General features: G+C 45.2%; 1 protein-coding gene across 1 annotated transcript in view; it reads left to right on the forward strand.

Annotated features, from left to right (window-relative positions):
- LOC123071326 (protein ROOT HAIR DEFECTIVE 3-like) overlaps nucleotides 1-20,573 on the forward strand; it is a 61,251-nt gene that overhangs the window by 11,172 nt on the left and 29,506 nt on the right. The window contains exons 14-19 of the mRNA XM_044494869.1: nucleotides 207-369; nucleotides 520-650; nucleotides 753-1,015; nucleotides 1,093-1,180; nucleotides 5,064-5,227; nucleotides 5,305-5,392. Coding sequence (XP_044350804.1) covers nucleotides 207-369; nucleotides 520-650; nucleotides 753-1,015; nucleotides 1,093-1,180; nucleotides 5,064-5,227; nucleotides 5,305-5,392 — 897 coding nt within the window. The remainder of the gene's footprint in view (nucleotides 1-206; nucleotides 370-519; nucleotides 651-752; nucleotides 1,016-1,092; nucleotides 1,181-5,063; nucleotides 5,228-5,304; nucleotides 5,393-20,573) is intronic.

Consider the following 20,573-nt stretch of genomic DNA (forward strand, 5'->3'; position numbering starts at 1 on the left):
GGATGGGTAACGCGGTGGTCCAGAGTTTGTTCCCCAAAAACATTCCAAGCCTACCAAGGGGAACAAGAACCTTACAACGAATCCATATTCTTTTTTATTGTCCGCCAATCATTTCATATCCTTGTTTAGAAAATGCTGCATTTTTGTCTCTGAAAAGCATTCTCTTGTGTACTTTTGTCTTATTCGATACAAATTTCATTTTGTAGCTTGTCCATCCTGCGTACATATCTCTTATGAAGCATTTTCTGAATGGAACTTTAAAAGAATTCAAGGAGTCCTTTCATGAGGCCCTAAAAATTGAGGAATTCCGCGTTGCCGCTCATGCTTGTGCGCAATCATTCTTGCATAAGTTCAGAAAAGGATGTGAAGGTATGTTTCTGATGCTACTACTTTCTTTTACATGGAAAATGGTGATCCACTGGGTAATGGTAGCTTTCTTATTCTAAAGAATGTTATTCCTCAATTTGCACTCCACTCCGATTCTGTCCAAATGCTTGTATATTGCATGTGGCTTTACAGATGCTACTATTCAACAAGTGAAATGGGATCCTGCAACTTTCGAGGATAAGCTTAAGCATGCCATCGACGCTCATGTGGAGTCAGTTCGTGTTTTGAAACGGAAAGTGGCAGATATTTGTGGCAGATCTCAGGTTCTTCCGAACTTCCGATTCATCTTTTAGCAAATTATATGTTGACGTCTGTCATGGCCGAACATGGATACCTTGTTTTATCTGGGATCGATGTTATTTCAGGGGAGACTTACAAGAGCTCTAGCCGAACCAGTCAAGGAGTTTCTACGTTCAGCTCGATATAACACGTGGGAAGTTATTAAAACGCTTCTTGTAAGTGAGACAATAGCTGCTGCTGCGGATCTTAAAAATGATCTTTCAGATTTGGAGCTCGATGATGGTACAGTGAAAGAACTGCTTTCAAGGCTAAGAAATCATGGAAGGAGCCTTGTTGAATCAAAGGCAAAAGAAGAAGCTAAAACGATCTCGATCCGCATGAAAGACAGGTGAGCTTCGCTCTATATCTAAGTCAAGAGCAGGTCCTCTGTTGCACAAAGACTAAATGGTGGTGCAATATGTGCAGATTAACGATATTATTCAATGCCGATATGTCAAGAGTAAGGAATGGAAAAGTAGATATACAAGCAATTGCTGAATCTGCCCGCGATGAAGTATGTCAAATTTAATACTGTCTATTTGAAGAAGAAAAAAGTGATTTAGGAGCTGAGACTTGTTCTTCCTTCTTTCTGTGCAGTGTATGATGATGCTTTGGATAATATCGACAATTTGGTTAGATGGAGACGGTGATACCTTTGAAAACTTTCGTTCCCTACTAGTACTTGACAAGAGTTGCCAATTGGATCCACTGGCCTCCATCTCAAGGAAAAAGGTATATGTGTGACGCGTTATACTTGCATAAATACGTTTCTACTAGATCAATGCAGTGTTTTTAGTTAGCACCTCCTTTCATTGTAGACTATATGTTTTTTCTGATTACCTGGACAAGAAATAATCAAATGGATACAATTACCAGGAGCTGATTCTAAAGGCGGGAACTTTAATCTCCCCTGACAACTGCAAGTTTCTCTGGAGCCAATTTATGGTTCACGTTGATTGCATTGTCACCCTGGTCCTACATGCTGAGGTATCCTTGCTGCTCCATGACATCAGTTGTTTATTTCAGAAGTGATGAAAAACGGGAGCGAGACGAATTTTCGGAACTTTGGGTGGGGAACGAAAATTCATAACGAAAGGGGTGTGATTGGTCGGATCAGCACGGGGATCGAAACCCGGCGAACATGAGTCACCCGTGAAGACCGTCCGGCTAAATTGCGTTTCTCCCTCGTGGAGACTCCGCTTCAGCCCCCCGTGGACTTCACGGGACCGGAGACATGACCACGTGGTTCGACAGGAACCGGGGCATGCCAAAATAGAGTGTGCTATTATTTATCATTGCATCACGTATCTCCAACAAAATCAAGAGCAAACATTGCGGAGAGAGACGAAGCTTCGATCTGAGTACTCATGAAGCCAAGATGGGATTGAAATTGTTCCGGAGCAAGTAGTGTAGTCTCCCCGGTTCATTGTCTCCACCAGGCCTCTACAACGGGCCTGGAGTCGCGCTGGTCGGAGCCCCTATGCCCCGGTTGCTTTGTCCCCCCAGAGGTTATCCTACGTTGCCCAGCACAAAAGGAATGACCACTTTGCCTCCACTTTTTGACACCAAAACAGAGTTGGGGGCCATGTAACAGATGAGTTCTCGTCCGAAACCCTGATACTCCGAAAGAGTTTGTCCAGTTTGTACACGAAGTGCATCCAGTTTTTGCCGTGACCCTCTCTACTCTTTCGCGCACGCTATGCGGGTGATATGATGATACCATGCCAAGTTTCAACATTTTCAGGATTCATTTTGTAGTGATTTTCAATTTCACGGTCACTTAGCTCTCTAAACAATTAGGTAAACGACCGAAAAACAATAAATGATGTCAGAACATGTTGCAAATTGATGACGTCGCTTTGAATGCTGCATACTGAACACAAAAGAAGTCCGGAGTTCAAATAAGTTTAAAAAACATTGAAGTGGCCATGTAACAGATGAGTTCTCGTTCGAAACCCTGATACTCCGAAAGAGTTTGTCCAGTTTGTACACGAAGTGAGTCCAGTTTTTGCCGTGACCCTCTCTACTCTTTCGCTTATGCTATGCGGGTGATATGATGATACCATGCCAAGTTTCAACATTTTCAGGATTCATTTTGTAGTGATTTTCAATTTCACGGTCATTTAGCTCTCTAAACAATTAGGTAAATGACCGAAAAACAACAAATGATGTCAAAACATGTTGGAAATTGATGACGTCGCTTTGAATGCTGCATACTGAACACAAAAGAAGTCCGGAGTTCAAATAAGTTTAAAAATCATTGAAGTGGCCATGTAACAGATGAGTTCTCGTTCGAAACCCTGATACTCGGAAAGAGTTTGTCCAGTTTGTACACGAAGTGCATCCAGTTTTTGCCGTGACCCTCTCTACTCTTTCGCGCATGCTATGCGGGTGATATGATGATACCATGCCAAGTTTCAACATTTTCAGGATTCATTTTATAGTGATTTTCAATTTCATAGTCATTTAGCTCTCTAAACAATTAGGTAAATGACCGAAAAACAACAAATGGTGTCAGAACATGTTGGAAATTGATGACGTCGCTTTGAATGCTGCATACTGAACACAAAAGAAGTCCGGAGTTTAAATAAGTTATTAAAAATAAAAAAGAGACACAATGCTGGTTAATTTGCTTCAAGCCATTCGAAATAGTGTAGACTGCACTGCACATAGCTCAGTGCAATCTATGGTATTCTGCAAGGCTTGAAGCTAATCAACATGTAGGTGAGCATTGCAACTCTTCATAATTGTCTGTGCACTCACGGCTTATAAACCGCTCATACTGCCTCTCTCTTGGCGAGGTGAAACTAAAAACAGCTTGCCATAACCTCATTAGTACCGGTTCGTGGTACAAACCGGCACTAATGGTGATGGTGGGGCCATAGCCTGACCGCAGGCTGACACAACCTCTTTAGTACCGGTTCGTGGTATGAACCGGTACTAAAGGTTCGCCACGAACCGGTACTATTGATCGCCGCCACGAACCGGCACTAATGTACACATTAGTGCCGGCTCTAATTCAAACCGGCACTAATGTGCTTCAACGTTTGACCCTTTTTCTACTAGTAGTCATGGTTCTTGGGTTTACGTCCGTGCGGTATTTCCTTCTCCCGTTGCAACACACGGGCTCTTTTGCCATTAACTATAAATAGTCTTCTACCATAACTTTGAACTAAAAAAATTAAGGTGAACATAACCTCAAATGCATATGACCTGCCTACTATACAACAAAAAATACAGGTCCAAACTATATCAATCTGGGAACTACCCGCAACATATATAAAATATCAATCTGGGAACAGAGAACATCTACTTGAGAAACATCAGCTTAAGGTGGGATGCAACCACCTTGCAAATAACAGCAAGAACAGCAAACACTTGGTGCGACAACAACAAGAAGAGCAAACACTTGGCTATCAAGCTTAAGTCAAACTCGGGTCCTAGCTAGGAGCACCTGGAGACTCCAGACCCACCTCCAAAAGCACATTGCTTACTCATTTGCGACCAATATGGCACTTCCGGCAGAAAAAAAATACAACAACGAATAATAAAAGACATTGCCATTTGTAGCAACCAGTGTTCATCAGCCTTCTTAGGTTCATTGATTGTTGGGAATAAGCCATGACAGAGCACAGTGGTGGCCGGCGTCAGTGTGCCAGGTTGGGTCCATGGCGGTGCAGACCGGCGTGAGCGCGCCAGGTCTGGTCCGCGGGGCTGGGTCATGGCCGTGCGTGTGTGTCTGTGTGTGTACGTTTGTCACGTGTGTGTGCGCGCTCGTAGTGTTAGTTAGGCTGTTAGGCAGTAGCGTGTGTGTGTGCGTTCGATAAGTTGAGCTGCCCGCGTCCAGCTCGTTTGTGCGCGAGGTCGAGCGGATCGCTTGCATGAAGCAGCCACATTCGTGCGTGCGTGCTTGGCGGAAGCGTGGGCGCAGCATTGTTGCCAGGGCTACAAAGCTGGCTGGGTAGTGTTGTGTTTGTTGCACAGTGGTTAGTCCAGCAATCAAAAAGTAGGGCATGGGCGTACGTCGCCAGTAAACCTCGTGTCCTCCGTGCTTCGTCTACCTTTCGTCCAAGCAAGAGAGAACAAGTGTTAGACTAGGGTTAGCACCAACATTGATAAGCATGCCATGGACGCTCATGTGGAGTCAGTTCGTGCTCTGAAAGCGAAATTGGCGGATCTTTGTGGCAGATTTGAGGTTCTTCAGAACTTCGGATTCATCTTTTATCAAATTATATGTTGACATAATTGTCATGGCAAAACAATGGATACCTTGTTTTATCTGGGACATGCTATTTCCGGGGAGAGTTACAAGAGCTCTAGCAGAACCAGTCAAGGAGATCCTACGTTCAGCTCGATCTAACACCTGGGAAGTTATTGAAACGATTCTTGTATGCGAGACAATAGCTGCTGTTGCGGATCTTAAATATGGTCTTTCAGATTTGGGGCTCGATGAAGCTACAGTGAAAGAACTGCTTTCAAGGCTGGAAAATCATGGAAGGAGCGTTGTTGAATCACAGGCAACAAAAGAAGCTGCAACTGTCTCAATCCGCATGAAAGACAGGTGAGCTGCGCTCCACATTTAAGTCAAAAGCAGGTCATCTATTGCACGAAGACTAAATGGTGGTGCAATATGTGCAGGTTCACGAAATTATTCAATGCCGATATGTCAAGAGTACGGAATGGAAAAGTAGATATACAAGCAATTACTGAATCTGCCCGCGATGAAGTATGTCAAATTTAATACTGTCTATTTGAAAAAAAAGTGATTTAGGAGATGAGACTTGTTCTTTCTTCTTTCCGTGCAGTGTATGATGATGCTTTGGATACTATCGGTGTTGGCGCCATCTCTCCTTGCAGCACCGCTTCTTCTTCCTCCTGAGCTGCCTCTCACAACTCAATCTCCATCTCTCTTTGTCTCTCTCAAGAACACACACTACACGGTCATGGTGAAACTCCACACACACACACACGCATACACCAAAGAGAAGACAGCCACTGCTTTGCAAGAGGGTCTGCTCCTTGGTGAACACTAGTGCTACATCTTGCCACTTGTGCCCTCACGGCTTCTTTGTTTTCTCATTCATCTGATCACTTTATATACACACGCAGCTCAGCAACAAGCTGACCCACCACTCACGCTACTAATCCATCCATGCACTAACCCACTAGCACGTTCACCGGCCACAAGCACGTACACACGCATGACCCGGCCATCACAACCGGCCACTAACAAACTCACCCATGAAGCTAGCTAACCACTTCCATGCATCTAACTAGTCCATCCAACCAGCCGGTTCGCTTTGCCGTCCATGCTCTTGTCGCATCACACGACTTTGCTGCCTCACGTAACACCGCAGCTTCACACTGCCGTCGGCATCTTGCCGTGCTCGCCGCATCGCACGGTAGTTCGGCATCTCGCCTTCTTCGTACGCCTTCGTCGAAGCAACACCGGACTAGCTACTCTAGACCATCTACACTATATGCAAAACTTAAAACAAATATGCAGATACAAAACATCAAGATTAGTTCTAACAATCGACAATTCGGTTAGATGGAGACGATGATACCCTCGAAAACTTTTGTTCCCTACTACTTGATCAGAGTTGCCAATTGGATACTATCGGCAATTCGGTATGATGCAGTGTTTTTACTTAGCACCTCCTTTCTTCGTAGATTATATATTTTTACTGATTACCTAAACAAGAAATAATCGAATGAATACCATTACCAGGAGCCGATTCTAAAGGCGGGAACTTTAATCTCCCCTGACAATTGCAAGTTACTCTGGAGCCTATTTATGGTTCAAGTTGATTCCATTGTACCCCTGGTCCTACAATCTAAGGTATCCTTGCCAGCTCCATGACATCAGTTGTTTATTTAAGAAGTTATGAATAACGGGAGCTTGAAAATTTTCGGACGGGAGACGGATCTTTGGATGGGAAATGAAAATTCATAACGATCTGGGTGTGATTGGTTGGATCGGCACGGGGATCCAAACCCGGCAAACATGAGTCACCTGTTAAGGCCGTCCGGCAAAAAGGCGTGTCTCCCTCGTGCGAACTCCGCTTCAGCCCCCCGTGGCCTTGGTGGAACCGGAGACATGATCACATGGTTCGACGGGGCCGGGGCATGCCAAGATAGAGTGTACTATTGTTCATCATTGCATGACGTATCTCCAATAAGATCAAGAACAAACGTTGCGGAGAGAGACGAATCCTCGATCCGAGTACTCATGGAGCCAAGATCGGTTCGTTGTCTCCACGAGGCCTCTCCAACGGGACCGGAGTTGCCCCGGTTGCGTTGTCCCCCTAGAGGCTATCCTACGTACGTTGCCCAACACAAAAGGAATGACCATTTTGCACCTAATTTTTGACACCATAACGGACCTGTGGGCCACCAAACCCTGTGCTACATGCCTACAACCCTTTTGACACCTCCGGGAGCGCGTCCTTTCTAGTTTCCCAAGGGAAAAACATGTCCTTTTTAGTTTTCACGATGAACATTCCTCGCAATGGCCGGGGATTTTATTAGTAGGTCACATTCAGAAATAAATTAGTATAAATTCCCACAATCTTTGGCGAAGGGGTGCGCCCTCTTCCAAGGTATGAAGATCCATATGGACCGTTATCTAGTTCGTCACGTGCTTACGTACTCCCTCTATTTAGATCACTATGTTTGTCATCTAAAGCGCCTTATATTAGTTTACATAGGGAGTAATATATGCTTATTATGCCATGCATTGGGTAAGCCTATTAGTTTATATCTTGTGCATGATATCAAAATTCTAAATGGAAAAGTTTGTACCGTGCAATATTGTTGGTCAACTGAATTTACTATACATAGAAAATAATGTGACATGGATAATCTATAATAGAACAAGTAGAAGAGTATGTTTTAGAGGTAATTGCACCAGTGATGTCTGAACTTGCCATGAATGTTTAGTTTGTTGCCTAAACTTGAAAAAATACGACGAACTGATTATAAAACCTGGCAGACGTGTGCAACTACGAGTGCTAATCTCACATGTAGACGTATAGTGTGCTGACATGGCACCTATTGGACTGACATGGCATGGGGCCCACTTATAGCCCACATGGGTCCCGTCTGTCATCATAGAAGGAAAATTTAAATTTAAAATATTAATCAACTGGAGTCGAACCTGCAAGGAAAAACTTCAAAACAAGCTGCGATGACAGGTACACCGACCAGGTTGTATGTTAAGTATTGACCCTCTGGCTTAATGAAATGTAAATGAAAAGGCTTGGATGGGCTGCAGCCAGTGGCCCATTTAGCACATGTTAACTGTTTTAAAGAAATGCAATAGTCTCTAAATTATAGTCATAATAATAAAAGTTGGACTCAAATAGTAATTGCTGTATTAATAATTAACTCATGTATAGAAATGTTTGTACTCACTAAAAAATTATTTACTGAAGATTCTTATATAATCCATGCCTGTACATTTTAAATGTTTGTATTTACTAAATATTTTCAAACAATCATATCTTATATCTAAAATAGTATTTCCTATATAATAGGTGAATATTTCTAAAAATTACATGAACTTTTTTGAGTACTTTTTTTTGCATACCTCTATATATTTATTTTGTGTGCGCACGGATATTTGTGTACCATGAGTTTACTATTTACATACCACAACTATTTATTAACCCATAGCGTGGCAGGAGGCTAGTCCATAGATTTTTCTTAAACAATACTACCTCCGTCCGGGTTTAGATCGACCGAAACTCAGGTACCAAGGCGGAAACTAAGTGGCGATGTAACTGCCCGTAATTATTGCATGCAATGCTTTGGAACTCGGCTGGCAACGCGTGCATGCAGCGGTACTCTCGCGAGACTAGTATTCTCTCTCTCCCGTGGATAACTTGACCCAATGTGCGAGCTCCCTTTCGCATGCATTGGCCCACAGCTGTTCAGGGAAACACTGGAATTAATGGAGGAATTAATTGTATGCTGGAGACGGAAAAAAATTATATGAGACCAGGTCTCACGATTAGCAGGTGAGACCCATCCTGATGGATGACACGTGGCATTCACAAATCACAAAGCATGTAATCTCCCCCTCCCCCCCCCCCCCCCCCCCCCCCCCCCTGATTTCAAGTGAGGAGTGGGGTGGATGCTTTGTGATTTGTGAATGCCACGTGTCATTCATCAAGATGGGTCTCACCTGGTCTCATAGAATTATTTTCCGCTGGAGACGTAGCGATGCGGGGGGCGATCGAGGCATTCCCTGAGAAAGCTTTTTCACTTTTCACGGTCCTATCGAGGCAGCGGCCTTGTAAACGCGTACGCACCTAAACTGTCCATGGGACCTATAATCCCGGACGGAGGTAGTACATGGACACAAGTATGTGTATACCACGAGTTATTTAGTAATAACACACAAATATTTGTAAACCACGGGAAATTATTAATAACATACGAATATTTGAATCTAACTACTATTATTTTCATTATAATTTACGGACCTTTATTTGTTTTTTTATGTTAACATGTGATAAATCGGCCACTGGCTACAGCCCATTTAAGCACTAGAAGCCTTTACATTGACAATAGATAAGATGAGAGCGAATATTCGTCTCTGAACCTAGGCTCAGATGCTCCTGAAATCTCTCCGTCAGCTAGCATGTGGATGTGTCATGTGTGTCTGGCCATGTATTCCTCCCTGTATAGGGATGTATGGTAGTAAGAAAATAAATCCAGCCCCTGGATGCATTAAATGCAACCACAGCTGTTGGAGGAGAGGCGGAACAGAAATTGCGGTCAAGGCTCAGTCTTTTTTTCTGTGCGAGGCTGAGCCGTCTCCGTTCCAAATGCAACAACTTTTTTGAATCCGGCGCCAGTAAAAAAATTAAACTGAAAACCAAATGGCCTCTAGTTGACCTCTGCCAACTATCTAACCACTACCCACGCATATATTTAATCGAGTCCGCCAACATTAATTAATCGCTAACAAGTACAATCTTGTAAAAATATGCAAAACAATTTTGGTTAGTTCTAAGAACTTTTACTGTCAACGAGATGCAGATGCAACTGTGCGCGTACTCAACCACTGGGTTTTACAAGCACAAACTAGAGTTTCCCTTGATAAATCATGACGTAATTACACTCGACGGGAGTAGCACCGCACACACACACACTACAACAAACTGTTGAAGATGGTGTGCACAACGGGAGCAACGGGAGCAGAGCAAACTGTTGAAGATGGTGTACTTTGCTCACCTCCTCTACTCCACCGGAATCAACCTCTCCGGCCACATACATCACGCGTGAGGCGTGACCCGTTGTCCACATCAGAGTCAACACCATCGTAGCTGGCCAACGCGACGGCAGCTGGGTTAGGCCTGCTGAATCGTTCAAGGGTACCATCTCTGACCCTGCCTTCCAGCTCCTGCTTCAAAATCTTCTCAGAAGAGAGTTCCGGCTATATCACCTCTCCCTGGAAATGCAGCCGGATGGGTTTCAGACAAATCGTAAGGAAACCAGCAGACAGCACAACAGAACCAATATTTCCGCTCACCTCGGCGACGCCATGGCCTCGTTGCTCCGGCATCAAGTTCGTGCTCCAAGCGCTCGTTGTCGACCCCAAGCTAGAAGTGTCCGGGAACTGCACAGGTGCCACGGTCAAGCAGGTGTTTACAGACTAATCGAGCAGAAGGAAACAACTTATGATTCCAGCCATACCTGAACTTTATTCTTTCTCTGGTGTCACCGCCTTTAATGTTCCCCGTCGTCCTCAAATTGTATTTATGAAGCAGCATATCAGCACCCTAGCCAAGATAATAATGCTTTAAAAATGATTGTTCACCACCACCAATAGCCCAAACGGCATGCCATACAGGTTGGTCCTTTATGTTGTTTCGAAGATTATCACATCCCTGAGGAACCGTTAGTGCCTTCCGCTGCTTCTATTAGGACATCTTCAATAGATTGTATGTTAGTCTTGTTGGTAAAATGTCCATGTCATCAACCAACAAGCTATCATACAACTATTTCAATGGGCTGTATCTAAGGTATATCCAATAGATGATGAGAAAATAAATGTGATTGCTTTCTATTTCACTTTGGAGCTTGTGCAAAGGTTGTTGGTTATTCTACATACAACTTTGCTCTCTCTCCACATTTATTACATGCCACATCATCACTATGTCCTAGGTGGCAAATTTACCAACACCTATCTTACAGCTGTTGGAGATGCCCTTAGTCCGCATCAAAGTTTTTCACCCTGCCATCACTGTGTGCCAAAACTCACTGTGTGAAGTTCGGGTCCCCGGAGTCAATGCTGCGAAGACCTCCAAAGTCTTCCTCGCGTCATCGTTGGCTTGATCGCGGCAAATATTGCCACAGATGTTCCTGAGTGTCCTCTTTTGGGAACGGTACCTTCTCGACCGAGCCAAAGAAGTTGTCTATGATGTTGTGCACCTTTTAGAGGTTCACATTGTGTTCCCTTAATTGCTTTATCAAATCTTTAGCAATAGACGTCAATATGCTTGTGCGACGGCCGGTGCAGCCTCTATCCCATTGTCTATGATGTAATTAAACCGTACCACGTTTAAGTGAAAAAATGAACTGTTTTTACTATTTTACAGAAACCCCCTCCCTTTTCAGGTAAATAACCAACACTCCACCATTCTGTGACCGAAAACATATCATTTTTGTGTTTCATCATACAACCCTATGTTGTTTCTATAATTAACCCGCAGTCCATATAGAACAAATAGTATTTTTACGGTTAAAACCAAACTCTATTTTTTTTATATTTGATTAGATAAATGTGTAGAATATGAATATGATGTTATTTTACGGTTAAATATTTTGGAAATGCTATTTAGGGTGCAACCTTAATCAATAGCACACGACCCATCTTTCTTTCGTACCGACACCGACCCGGATAACAATGAACACCTCATCATAGCTAAATTGGAGACAAAACAGACCATTGATAACCGTTCATGTACGCCTCGGCAAAATCTTGCATGATAAAAAAAGCAGATTTCTCATCTTTTGGTGAGAGAGACGCCTCGGCAGGACTGTCGGTGTCAAAACCTGCGAATCTCGGCTAGGGGTCCCGAACTGTGGATGTTGGATCAACGGGGAATAGGAGGTGATGTTTACCCAGGTTTGGGCCCTCTCGAAGAGGTAAAACCCTACGTCATGCTTGATTATATTGAAGTGTATATGATGGTTACAGAGTCGATCTACCACGAGATCAGACCAACTAAACCCTAGTGAGTAGGATAATGGTTCTTCTTCTGAATATGAGATCTTCTATTGACAAGCCGGCCTTGGTTTATATAATGCATCAGAGGCCTAGGATTTAGAGGAGTCCTTGTCTCGTGCGCGAAGTCTTATGGAATTCTCCTGCTATGCGTCATGGGCTGCCCGAAGTGGCCCATGAGTGACCTGCCATGGGGTTCCACGACCCAATCCACCTGGTCGGGAGACGACGTGGTGAGTACCAGCTAGTCCAGTACACCGTCAGTAGCCCCCGGAAACGGTCTTGATGTTGGGGACGCTCCTTGATTCTTTCGAATTGTTCTTCATGTTCGGTCATCGGTCTTGAAAACTGGTTCAACATATCGTCCCATCGATCTTTAGGATTCCCGAGCTAAATCCAAAGAGTTCACATGTCGGGCATCTGAGAAGGCCTTTAAGACTTCGGCCTTTATCACTGCCTTGTTATTTCTTACACCACACCTTGGGTTTGAAGTGTTTCCCATGCGGTGGTGTCCTCTTGCGTCCGAGCTACAATGTCGGACTGCATCCGAAGTGTCTTTTTGCAGCCGAGTACAAATGCCAATCTGCATCCGAGATGTCTATTTGCAGTTGAGCTCCAACGCCGATCTGCATCTGAGTTATCATAAATTACATCATTCCTTGAAAACTCTTTAGGAGTTCAGGCGAGCTTAATGCCGGCAATGCCCTCTATGGAGCCAGCTACTTGCATTCGAGCTTTATGCCGGACTGCTTCTGAGGTGGTGCACCACCTTGGTCTTGGGCTGATTTTTTGCAGAGTTTTTCGATTGGTGCAATCTATTCTCTGCCAATATATATAGCCAGTAGCCCTCAAGACTCAAGTTGGGTGCGGTCAACAAACCTGAGGATCAAATCTCCTCGATAACTCTTTCATCAATTGAATGTGTTTTGATAACAACGAGGTGTAGCTTGACATGAGAGATGCCGAACTGCGGGTTGAAAAATATTTCCCAGTCAGAACCATCACGCAGAACACCTCGATCAACAGGATGTCGCACCTCCTGAAAGGAAAATATAAAATAGGTTAAAAGTGTTATAAGCTCTAAAAATCAAAAACAATTGTGCGAAAACTTTAGGTCCGAAGTAACTCAAGTTTGTTTGGTGCCAATCCGAACATTGGTCTTAAAATTATTTTGTTCTTTATCGTGCTTTAACATAACACATTCGATCTCAAGACTTCAAGCGGGTCAGCCTTCGACTTTAACCTCCTATCCCGAAGGTGCAGTGCTTCTCAGGCCAGTTTAGCGAACTAAACTCGAGCGGCTTTTAGAGAGAAACAAGGATATCCGACTATTCACCACACACTCAATTCGAGAAAGGAGAGGTAGAAAAATACTTTGCAATGACTTAGAAAAAAGCACTTATTATAAAAACGGCTCATACAAATTTAAGAGCCGCTGGTTAACTTGGGTAAAAGAAGTCTTTTGACAAACAATGTTTTTGATAAACTAAGTTTTTAACATGTAATTTTTTGTTTAACATAAATATAATGTTTGGCCGAACTAAACAAGAATTAAAAATTACTAAAACTGAGCAGGGAAACAATTTAGCTGGTTAATGTGCTCGGTGTTGTTGATGAGGTTCGGGCTTCTGGCAGGACGAAGACGTAGTCCTCGGTCTGTCCGACGTCCCAGTCCCCAAGTCTGAGGTGACCGAGCGAGGAGCTCGACTTGATGAAGTGGCGATGCATCACGGTCGATGCAGCAAGGCAAAACCCCCGGTATAGGTAACGTCACGAAGTTGGTCGGCTGATGACGCCAAAGTCCCCGGAATAGGTTGATGAAGAGATGGCGAAGTCCCCGGTCCAGCCGAGGTGACAGAGTAGGTCGGTATGTTGATGTTGTAGCCGCCATGCCAGCCGAGGTGTCGAAGCAGGTCGGCATGGTGGACATCGGCTTGACGAAGCAATGTCGCAGCGATGCCGACGCAGGTCGGAGGTTGTGACGCGGTCGACACCGGTGTGCCCGCTCCGTGTAATCTGTGGGGCAACAATGTTGGTGATGATTTAGCCTTCGCGATGCCCAACTCTGGATCGGCTCACCGGGGTGATGATCCGATGAAGATGACCTCGGCTCGATGTAGGGACGACCTATCTAGCGCAGGTCGGCAACAATGGAGCAACATTATCAAGTTGGTTTGACACCGGTGAGATGGTGAAGATTGCCTTGGAAAAGACTCAAAATTCGCGGGAATGTGTTTGAGAGCAACACACAATACCCTAGAAAGAAATCCCTTCAAAAAGATTGTCCAACATCACGTTCATGAAGAAAGATGAACTCGGGTCGGATTCGTATTCGCCTAGAAAACATATCCAAAAATTGATCCACTCAGCGGAAGTTTTCTGGAGTTTGAACAGTCAGATCGAGATGAAATTTTGAGGGTGGTCGATATAGAAACTTTGGAGCGATGAACAATTGGATCTTATAAACGATGTCCGAACTGGACGCTGGACTCCTTGCCCTGAACTCGTCCAGATTCGACATGGCTCCGGTATATCGGAGATCGCCAGAGATTCCTCTCGGAATGCGATTAAATATTACAAGGTTGTTGGAGACTCAATTCTGCATAATTCCAACGAAGGAATCGTCAAAGCGAACCTAGAGAAGGTGGTGAGGGCAGATACGTGTTTGATGTGAGCCCCCGAGATCCATGGATGTCGAGCCAAGGCGACTAGTCAAGCCGGCGACGAATATGCCGACGTCGTAGTCGATCTGCAGGCGAGCCATTGATCCTTCGCCGATCTCACGGCGTAACTCTCAATGAAAGCACTAATGCCGATGTCAAAACCGCCAGATCTCGGGTGGGGGTCCCGAACTATGGATCTAGGAGAGGATGTTTAACCAGGTTCAGGCTCGAAGAGGTAAAACCCTACATGCTGCTTGATTATATTGAAATGCATGTATATGATGGTTACAGAGTCGATGTACCATGAGATCAGACAAACTAAACCCTAGGTGACTAGGATAATGGTTGTTCTTCTGAATATGAGATCGTCTATTGACTAGCCGACCTTGGTTTATATAATGCACCGAAGGCCTAGGATTTAGAGGAACCTTTGTCGTGCGCCATGTCTTGTGGAATCCTCCTTGTATGCATCATGGCACTACAGGAATCAACTATTTTGCCGACATGAAGCTGTTGGGGAACGTTGTAGAAAACAAAAATTTTCCTACAGTTTCACCAAGATCCATCTATGAGTTCATCTAGCAACAAGTGATTGGATTGCATCTACATACCTTTGTAGATCACGCGCGGAAGCGTTCAAAGAACGGGGATGAGGAAGTCGTACTCGACATGATCCAAATCACCGGAGATCCTAGCGCCGAACGGACGGCACCTCCGCGTTCAACACACGTACGGTCAGCGTAACGTCTCCTTCTTCTTGATCCAGCAAGGGGGAAGGAGAGGTTGAGGAAGATGGCTCCAGCAGCAGCACGGCGGCGTGGTGGTGGTGGAGCTGCAGTACTCCGTCAGGGCTTCGCCGAGCTCTATGGAGGAGGAGGGGGTGTTGGAGAGGGAGAGGGAGGCACCAAAGGAAAAGGTGAGAGGCCCTCCCTCCCCCCCACTATATATAGGGGTCCTAGGGGGGCGCCGGCCCTAGGAGATGCAATCTCCTACAGGGGGCGGCGGCCAAGGGGTGGGGGGGCTTGCCCCCCAAGCAAGGGGGGGCCCCCTTTAGGGTTTCCCCCACCCTAGGCGCATGGGCCCTAGGGGAAGTGGCGCCCCAGCCCACTTTGGGCTGGATCCCTTCCCACTTCAGCCCATGGGGCCCTCCGGGATAGGTGGCCCCACCCGATGGACCCCCAGGACCCTTCCGGTGGTCCCGGTACAATACCGGTGACCCCGAAACTTGTCCTGATGGCCGAAATAGCACTTCCTATATATAATTATTTACCTCCGGACCATTTCGGAACTCCTCGTGACGTACGGGATCTCATCCGGGACTCCAAACAACATTCGGGTTACTGCATATACATATCCCTACAACCCTAGCATCACCGAACCTTAAGTGTGTAGACCCTACGGGTTCGGGAGACATGTAGACATGACCGAGATCGTTCTCCGGTCAATAACCAACAGCGGGATCTGGATACCCATGTTGGCTCCCACATGCTCCTCGATGATCTCATCGGTTGAACAATGATGTCGAGGATTCAAGCAACCCCGTATACAATTCCCTTCGTCAATCGGTATGTTACTTGCCCGAGATTCGATCATCGGTATCCCAATACCTCGTTCAATCTCGTTACCAGTAAGTCACTTTACTCGTACCGTAATGCGTGATCCCGTGACCAGACACTTGGTCACTTTGAGCTCATAATGATGATGCATTACCAAGTGGGCCCAGTGATACCTCTCCGTCATACGGAGTGACAAATCCCAGTCTTGATCCGTGTCAACCCAACAGACACTTTCGGAGATACCCGTAGTATACCTTTATGGTCACCCAGTTACGTTGTGACGTTTGGTATACCCAAAGCACTCCTACAGTATCCGGGAGTTACACGATCTCATGGTCTAAGGAAAGGATACTTGACATTGGAAAAACTCTAGCAAACGAACTATACGATCTTGTGCTATGTTTAGGATTGGGTCTTGTCCATCACATCATTCTCCTAATGATGTGATCTCGTTATCAATGACATCCAATGTCCATAGTCAGGAAACCATGACTATCTGTTGATCAACGAGCTAGTCAACTAGAGGCTTACTAGGGACATGTTGGTGTCTATTATTCACATATGTATTACGATTTCCGGATAACACAATTATAGCATGAATAAAAGACAATTATCATGAACAAGGAAATATAATAATAATCCTTTTATTATTGCCTCTAGGGCATATTTCCAACAGTCTCCCACCTGCACTAGAGTCAATAATCTAGTTACATTGTGATGAATCAAACACCCATGGAATTCTGGTGTTGATCATGTTTTGCTCTAGGGAGAGGCTTAGTCAATGGATCTGCTACATTCAGGTCCGTATGTACTTTACAAATATCTATGTCTCCATCTTGAACATTTTCACGAATGGAGTTGAAGCGACGCTTGATGTGCCTTGTCTTCTTGTGAAACCTGGGCTCCTTGGCAAGTGCAATAGCTCCAGTGTTGTCACAGAAGAGCTTGATCGGCCCCGACGCATTGGGTATGACTCCTAGGTCGGTGATGAACTCCTTCACCCAAATTGCTTCATGTGCTGCCTCCGAGGCTGCCATGTACTCCGCTTCACATGTAGATCCCGCCACTATGCTCTGCTTGCAACTGCACCAGCTTACTGCCCGACCATTCAAAATATACACGTATCCGGTTTGTGACTTAGAGTCATCCAGAGCTGTGTCGAAGCTAGCGTCGACGTAACCCTTTACGACGAGCTCTTCGTCACCTCCATAAACGAGAAACATTTCCTTAGTCCTTTTCAGGTACTTCAGGATATTCTTGACCGCTGTCCAGTGTTCCTTGTCGGGATTACTTTGGTACCTTCCTACCAAACTTACGGCAAGGTTTACATCAGGTCTGGTACACAGCATGGTATACATAATAGAACCTATGGCTGAGGCATAGGGGATGACACTCATCTCTTCTATATCTTCTGTCGTGGTCGGACATTGAGCTGAGCTCAATTTCACACCTTGTAACACAGGTAAGAACCCCTTCTTAGACTGATCCATATTGAACTTCTTCAATATCTTATCAAGGTATGTGCTTTGTGAAAGACCTATGAGGCGTCTCGATCAATCTCTATAGATCTTGATGCCTAATATATAAGCAGCTTCTCCAAGGTCCTTCATTGAAAAACTATTATTCAAGTAGGCCATAATGCTGTCCAAGAGTTCTATATCATTTCCCATCAAAAGTATGTCATCTACATATAATATGAGAAATGCTACAGAGCTCCCACTCACTTTCTTGTAAACCATTAAGGAATGCCATTTTGACGTCCATTTGCCATATCTCATAATCATAGAATGCGGCAATCGCTAACATGATTCGGACGTACTTCAGATTTGCTACCGGTGAGAAAGTCTCATCGTAGTCAACCCCTTGAACTTGTCGATAACCCTTAGAGACAAGCCGAGCTTTATAGATGGTCACATTACCATCTGCGTCTGTCTTCTTCTTAAAGATCCATTTATTTTCTATGGCTCGCCGCTCAACGGGCAAGTCAGTCAAAGTCCATACTTCGTTTTCATACATGGATCCTATCTCAGATTTCATGGCTTCCAGCCATTTGTCGGAATCCGGGCCCGCCATCGCTTCTTCATAGTTCGAAGGTTCACCGTTGTCCAACAACATGATTTCCAAGACAGGGTTGCCGTACCACTCTGGTGCGGAACGTGTCCTTGTGGACCTACGAATTTCAATAGGAGCTTGATCAGAAGTATCTTGATCATCATCATTAACTTCCTCTCTAGTCGGTGCAGGCACCTCAGGAACATTTTCTTGAGTTGCACCTTTTTCCGGTTCAAGAGGTAATACTTCATCAAGTTCTACTTTCCTCCCACTTACTTCTTGCGAGAGAAACTCTTTCTCTAGAAAGGATCCATTCTTGGCAACAAAGATCTTGCCTTCGGATCTGAGGTAGAAGATGTTGGAAATATGCCCTAGAGGCAATAATAAAAGGATTATTATTATATTTCTTTGTTCATGATAATTGTCTTTTATTCATGCTATAATTGTGTTATCCGGAAATCGTAATACATGTGTGAATAATAGACACCAACATGTCCCTAGTAAGCCTCTAGTTGACTAGCTCGTTGATCAACAGATAGTCATGGTTTCCTGACTATGGACATTGGATGTCATTGATAACGAGATCACATCATTAGGAGAATGATGTGATGGACAAGACCCAATCCTAAACATAGCACAAGATCGTATAGTTCGTTTGCTAGAGTTTTCCAATATCAAGTATCCTTTCCTTAGACCATGAGATCGTGTAACTCCCGGATACCGTAGGAGTGCTTTGGGTATACCAAACGTCACAACGTAACTGGGTGACCATAAAGGTATACTACGGGTATCTCCGAAAGTGTCTGTTGGGTTGACACGGATCAAGACTGGTATTTTTCACTCCGTATGACGGAGAGGTATCACTGGGCCCACTCGGTAATGCATCATCATTATGAGCTCAATGTGACCAAGTGTCTGGTCACGGGATCATGCATTACGGTACGAGTAAAGTGACTTACCGGTAACGAGATTGAACGAGGTATTGGGATACCGACGATCGAATCTCGGGCAAGTAACATACCGATTGACGAAGGGAATTGTATACGGGGTTGCTTGAATCCTTGACATCGTGGTTCAACCGATGAGATCATCGAGGAGCATGTGGGAGCCAACATGGGTATCCAGATCCCGCTATTGGTTATTGACCGAAGAACGATCTCGGTCATGTCTACATGTCTCCCGAACCCGTAGGGTCTACACACTTAAGGTTCGGTGACGCTAGGGTTGTAGGGATATGTATGTGCAGTAACCCGAATGTTGTTCGGAGTCCCGGATGAGATCCCGGACGTCACGAGGAGTTCCGAAATGGTCCAGAGGTAAATAATTATATATACGAAGTGCTATTTCGGCCACCAGGACAAGTTTCGGGGTCACCGGTATTGTACCGGGACCACCGGAAGGGTCCCGGGGGTCCACCGGGTGGGGCCACCTATCCCGGAGGGCCCCATGGGCTGAAGTGGGAAGGGATCCAGCCCAAAGTGGGCTGGGGCGCCACTTTGTTGGGGAACGTTGCAGAAAACAAAAATTTTCCTACGGTTTCACCAAGATCCATCTATGAGTTCATCTAGCAACGAGTGATTGGATTGCATCTACATACCTTTGTAGATCACGCGCGGAAGCGTTCAAAGAACCGGGATGAGGAAGGCGTACTCGACGTGATCCAAATCACCGGAGATCCTAGCACCGAACGGACGGCACCTCCGCGTTCAACACACGTATGGTCCATGTAGGCCAAGGCGCACACCCTACAGCCCATGTGGCCCCACACGGTGGACCCCCGGGACCCTTCCGGTGGTCCCGGTACAATACCTGTGATCCCGAAACTTGTCCCGATGCCCGAAATAGCACTTCCTATATATAATTCTTTACCTCCGAACCATTTCGGAACTCCTCATGACGTCCGGGATCTCATCCGGGACTCCGAACAACATTCGGGTTACTGCATATACATATTGCTACAACCCTAGCGTTACCGAACCTTATGTGTGTAGACCCTACGGGTTCGGGAGACATGTAGACATGACCGAGATTGCTCTCCGGTCAATAACCAACAGCGGGATCTGGATACCCATGTTGGCTCCCACATACTCCTCGATGATCTCATCGGATGAACCACGATGTCGAGGATTCAAGCAACCCCGTATACAATTCCCTTTGTCAATCGGTATGTTACTTGCCCGAGATTCGATCGTCGGTATCCCAATACCTCGTTCAATCTCGTTACCGGCAAGTCACTTTACTCGTACCGCAATGCATGATCCCATGACCAGACACTTGGTCACTTTGAGCTCATTATGATGATGCATTACCGAGTGGGCCCAGTGATACCTCTCCGTCATACGGAGTGACAAATCCCAGTCTTGATCCATGTCAACCCAACAGACACTTTCAGAGATA

This window comes from Triticum aestivum, chromosome 1A (assembly GCF_018294505.1).
Source record: "Triticum aestivum cultivar Chinese Spring chromosome 1A, IWGSC CS RefSeq v2.1, whole genome shotgun sequence".
NCBI classification, from domain to species: Eukaryota; Viridiplantae; Streptophyta; class Magnoliopsida; order Poales; family Poaceae; genus Triticum; species Triticum aestivum.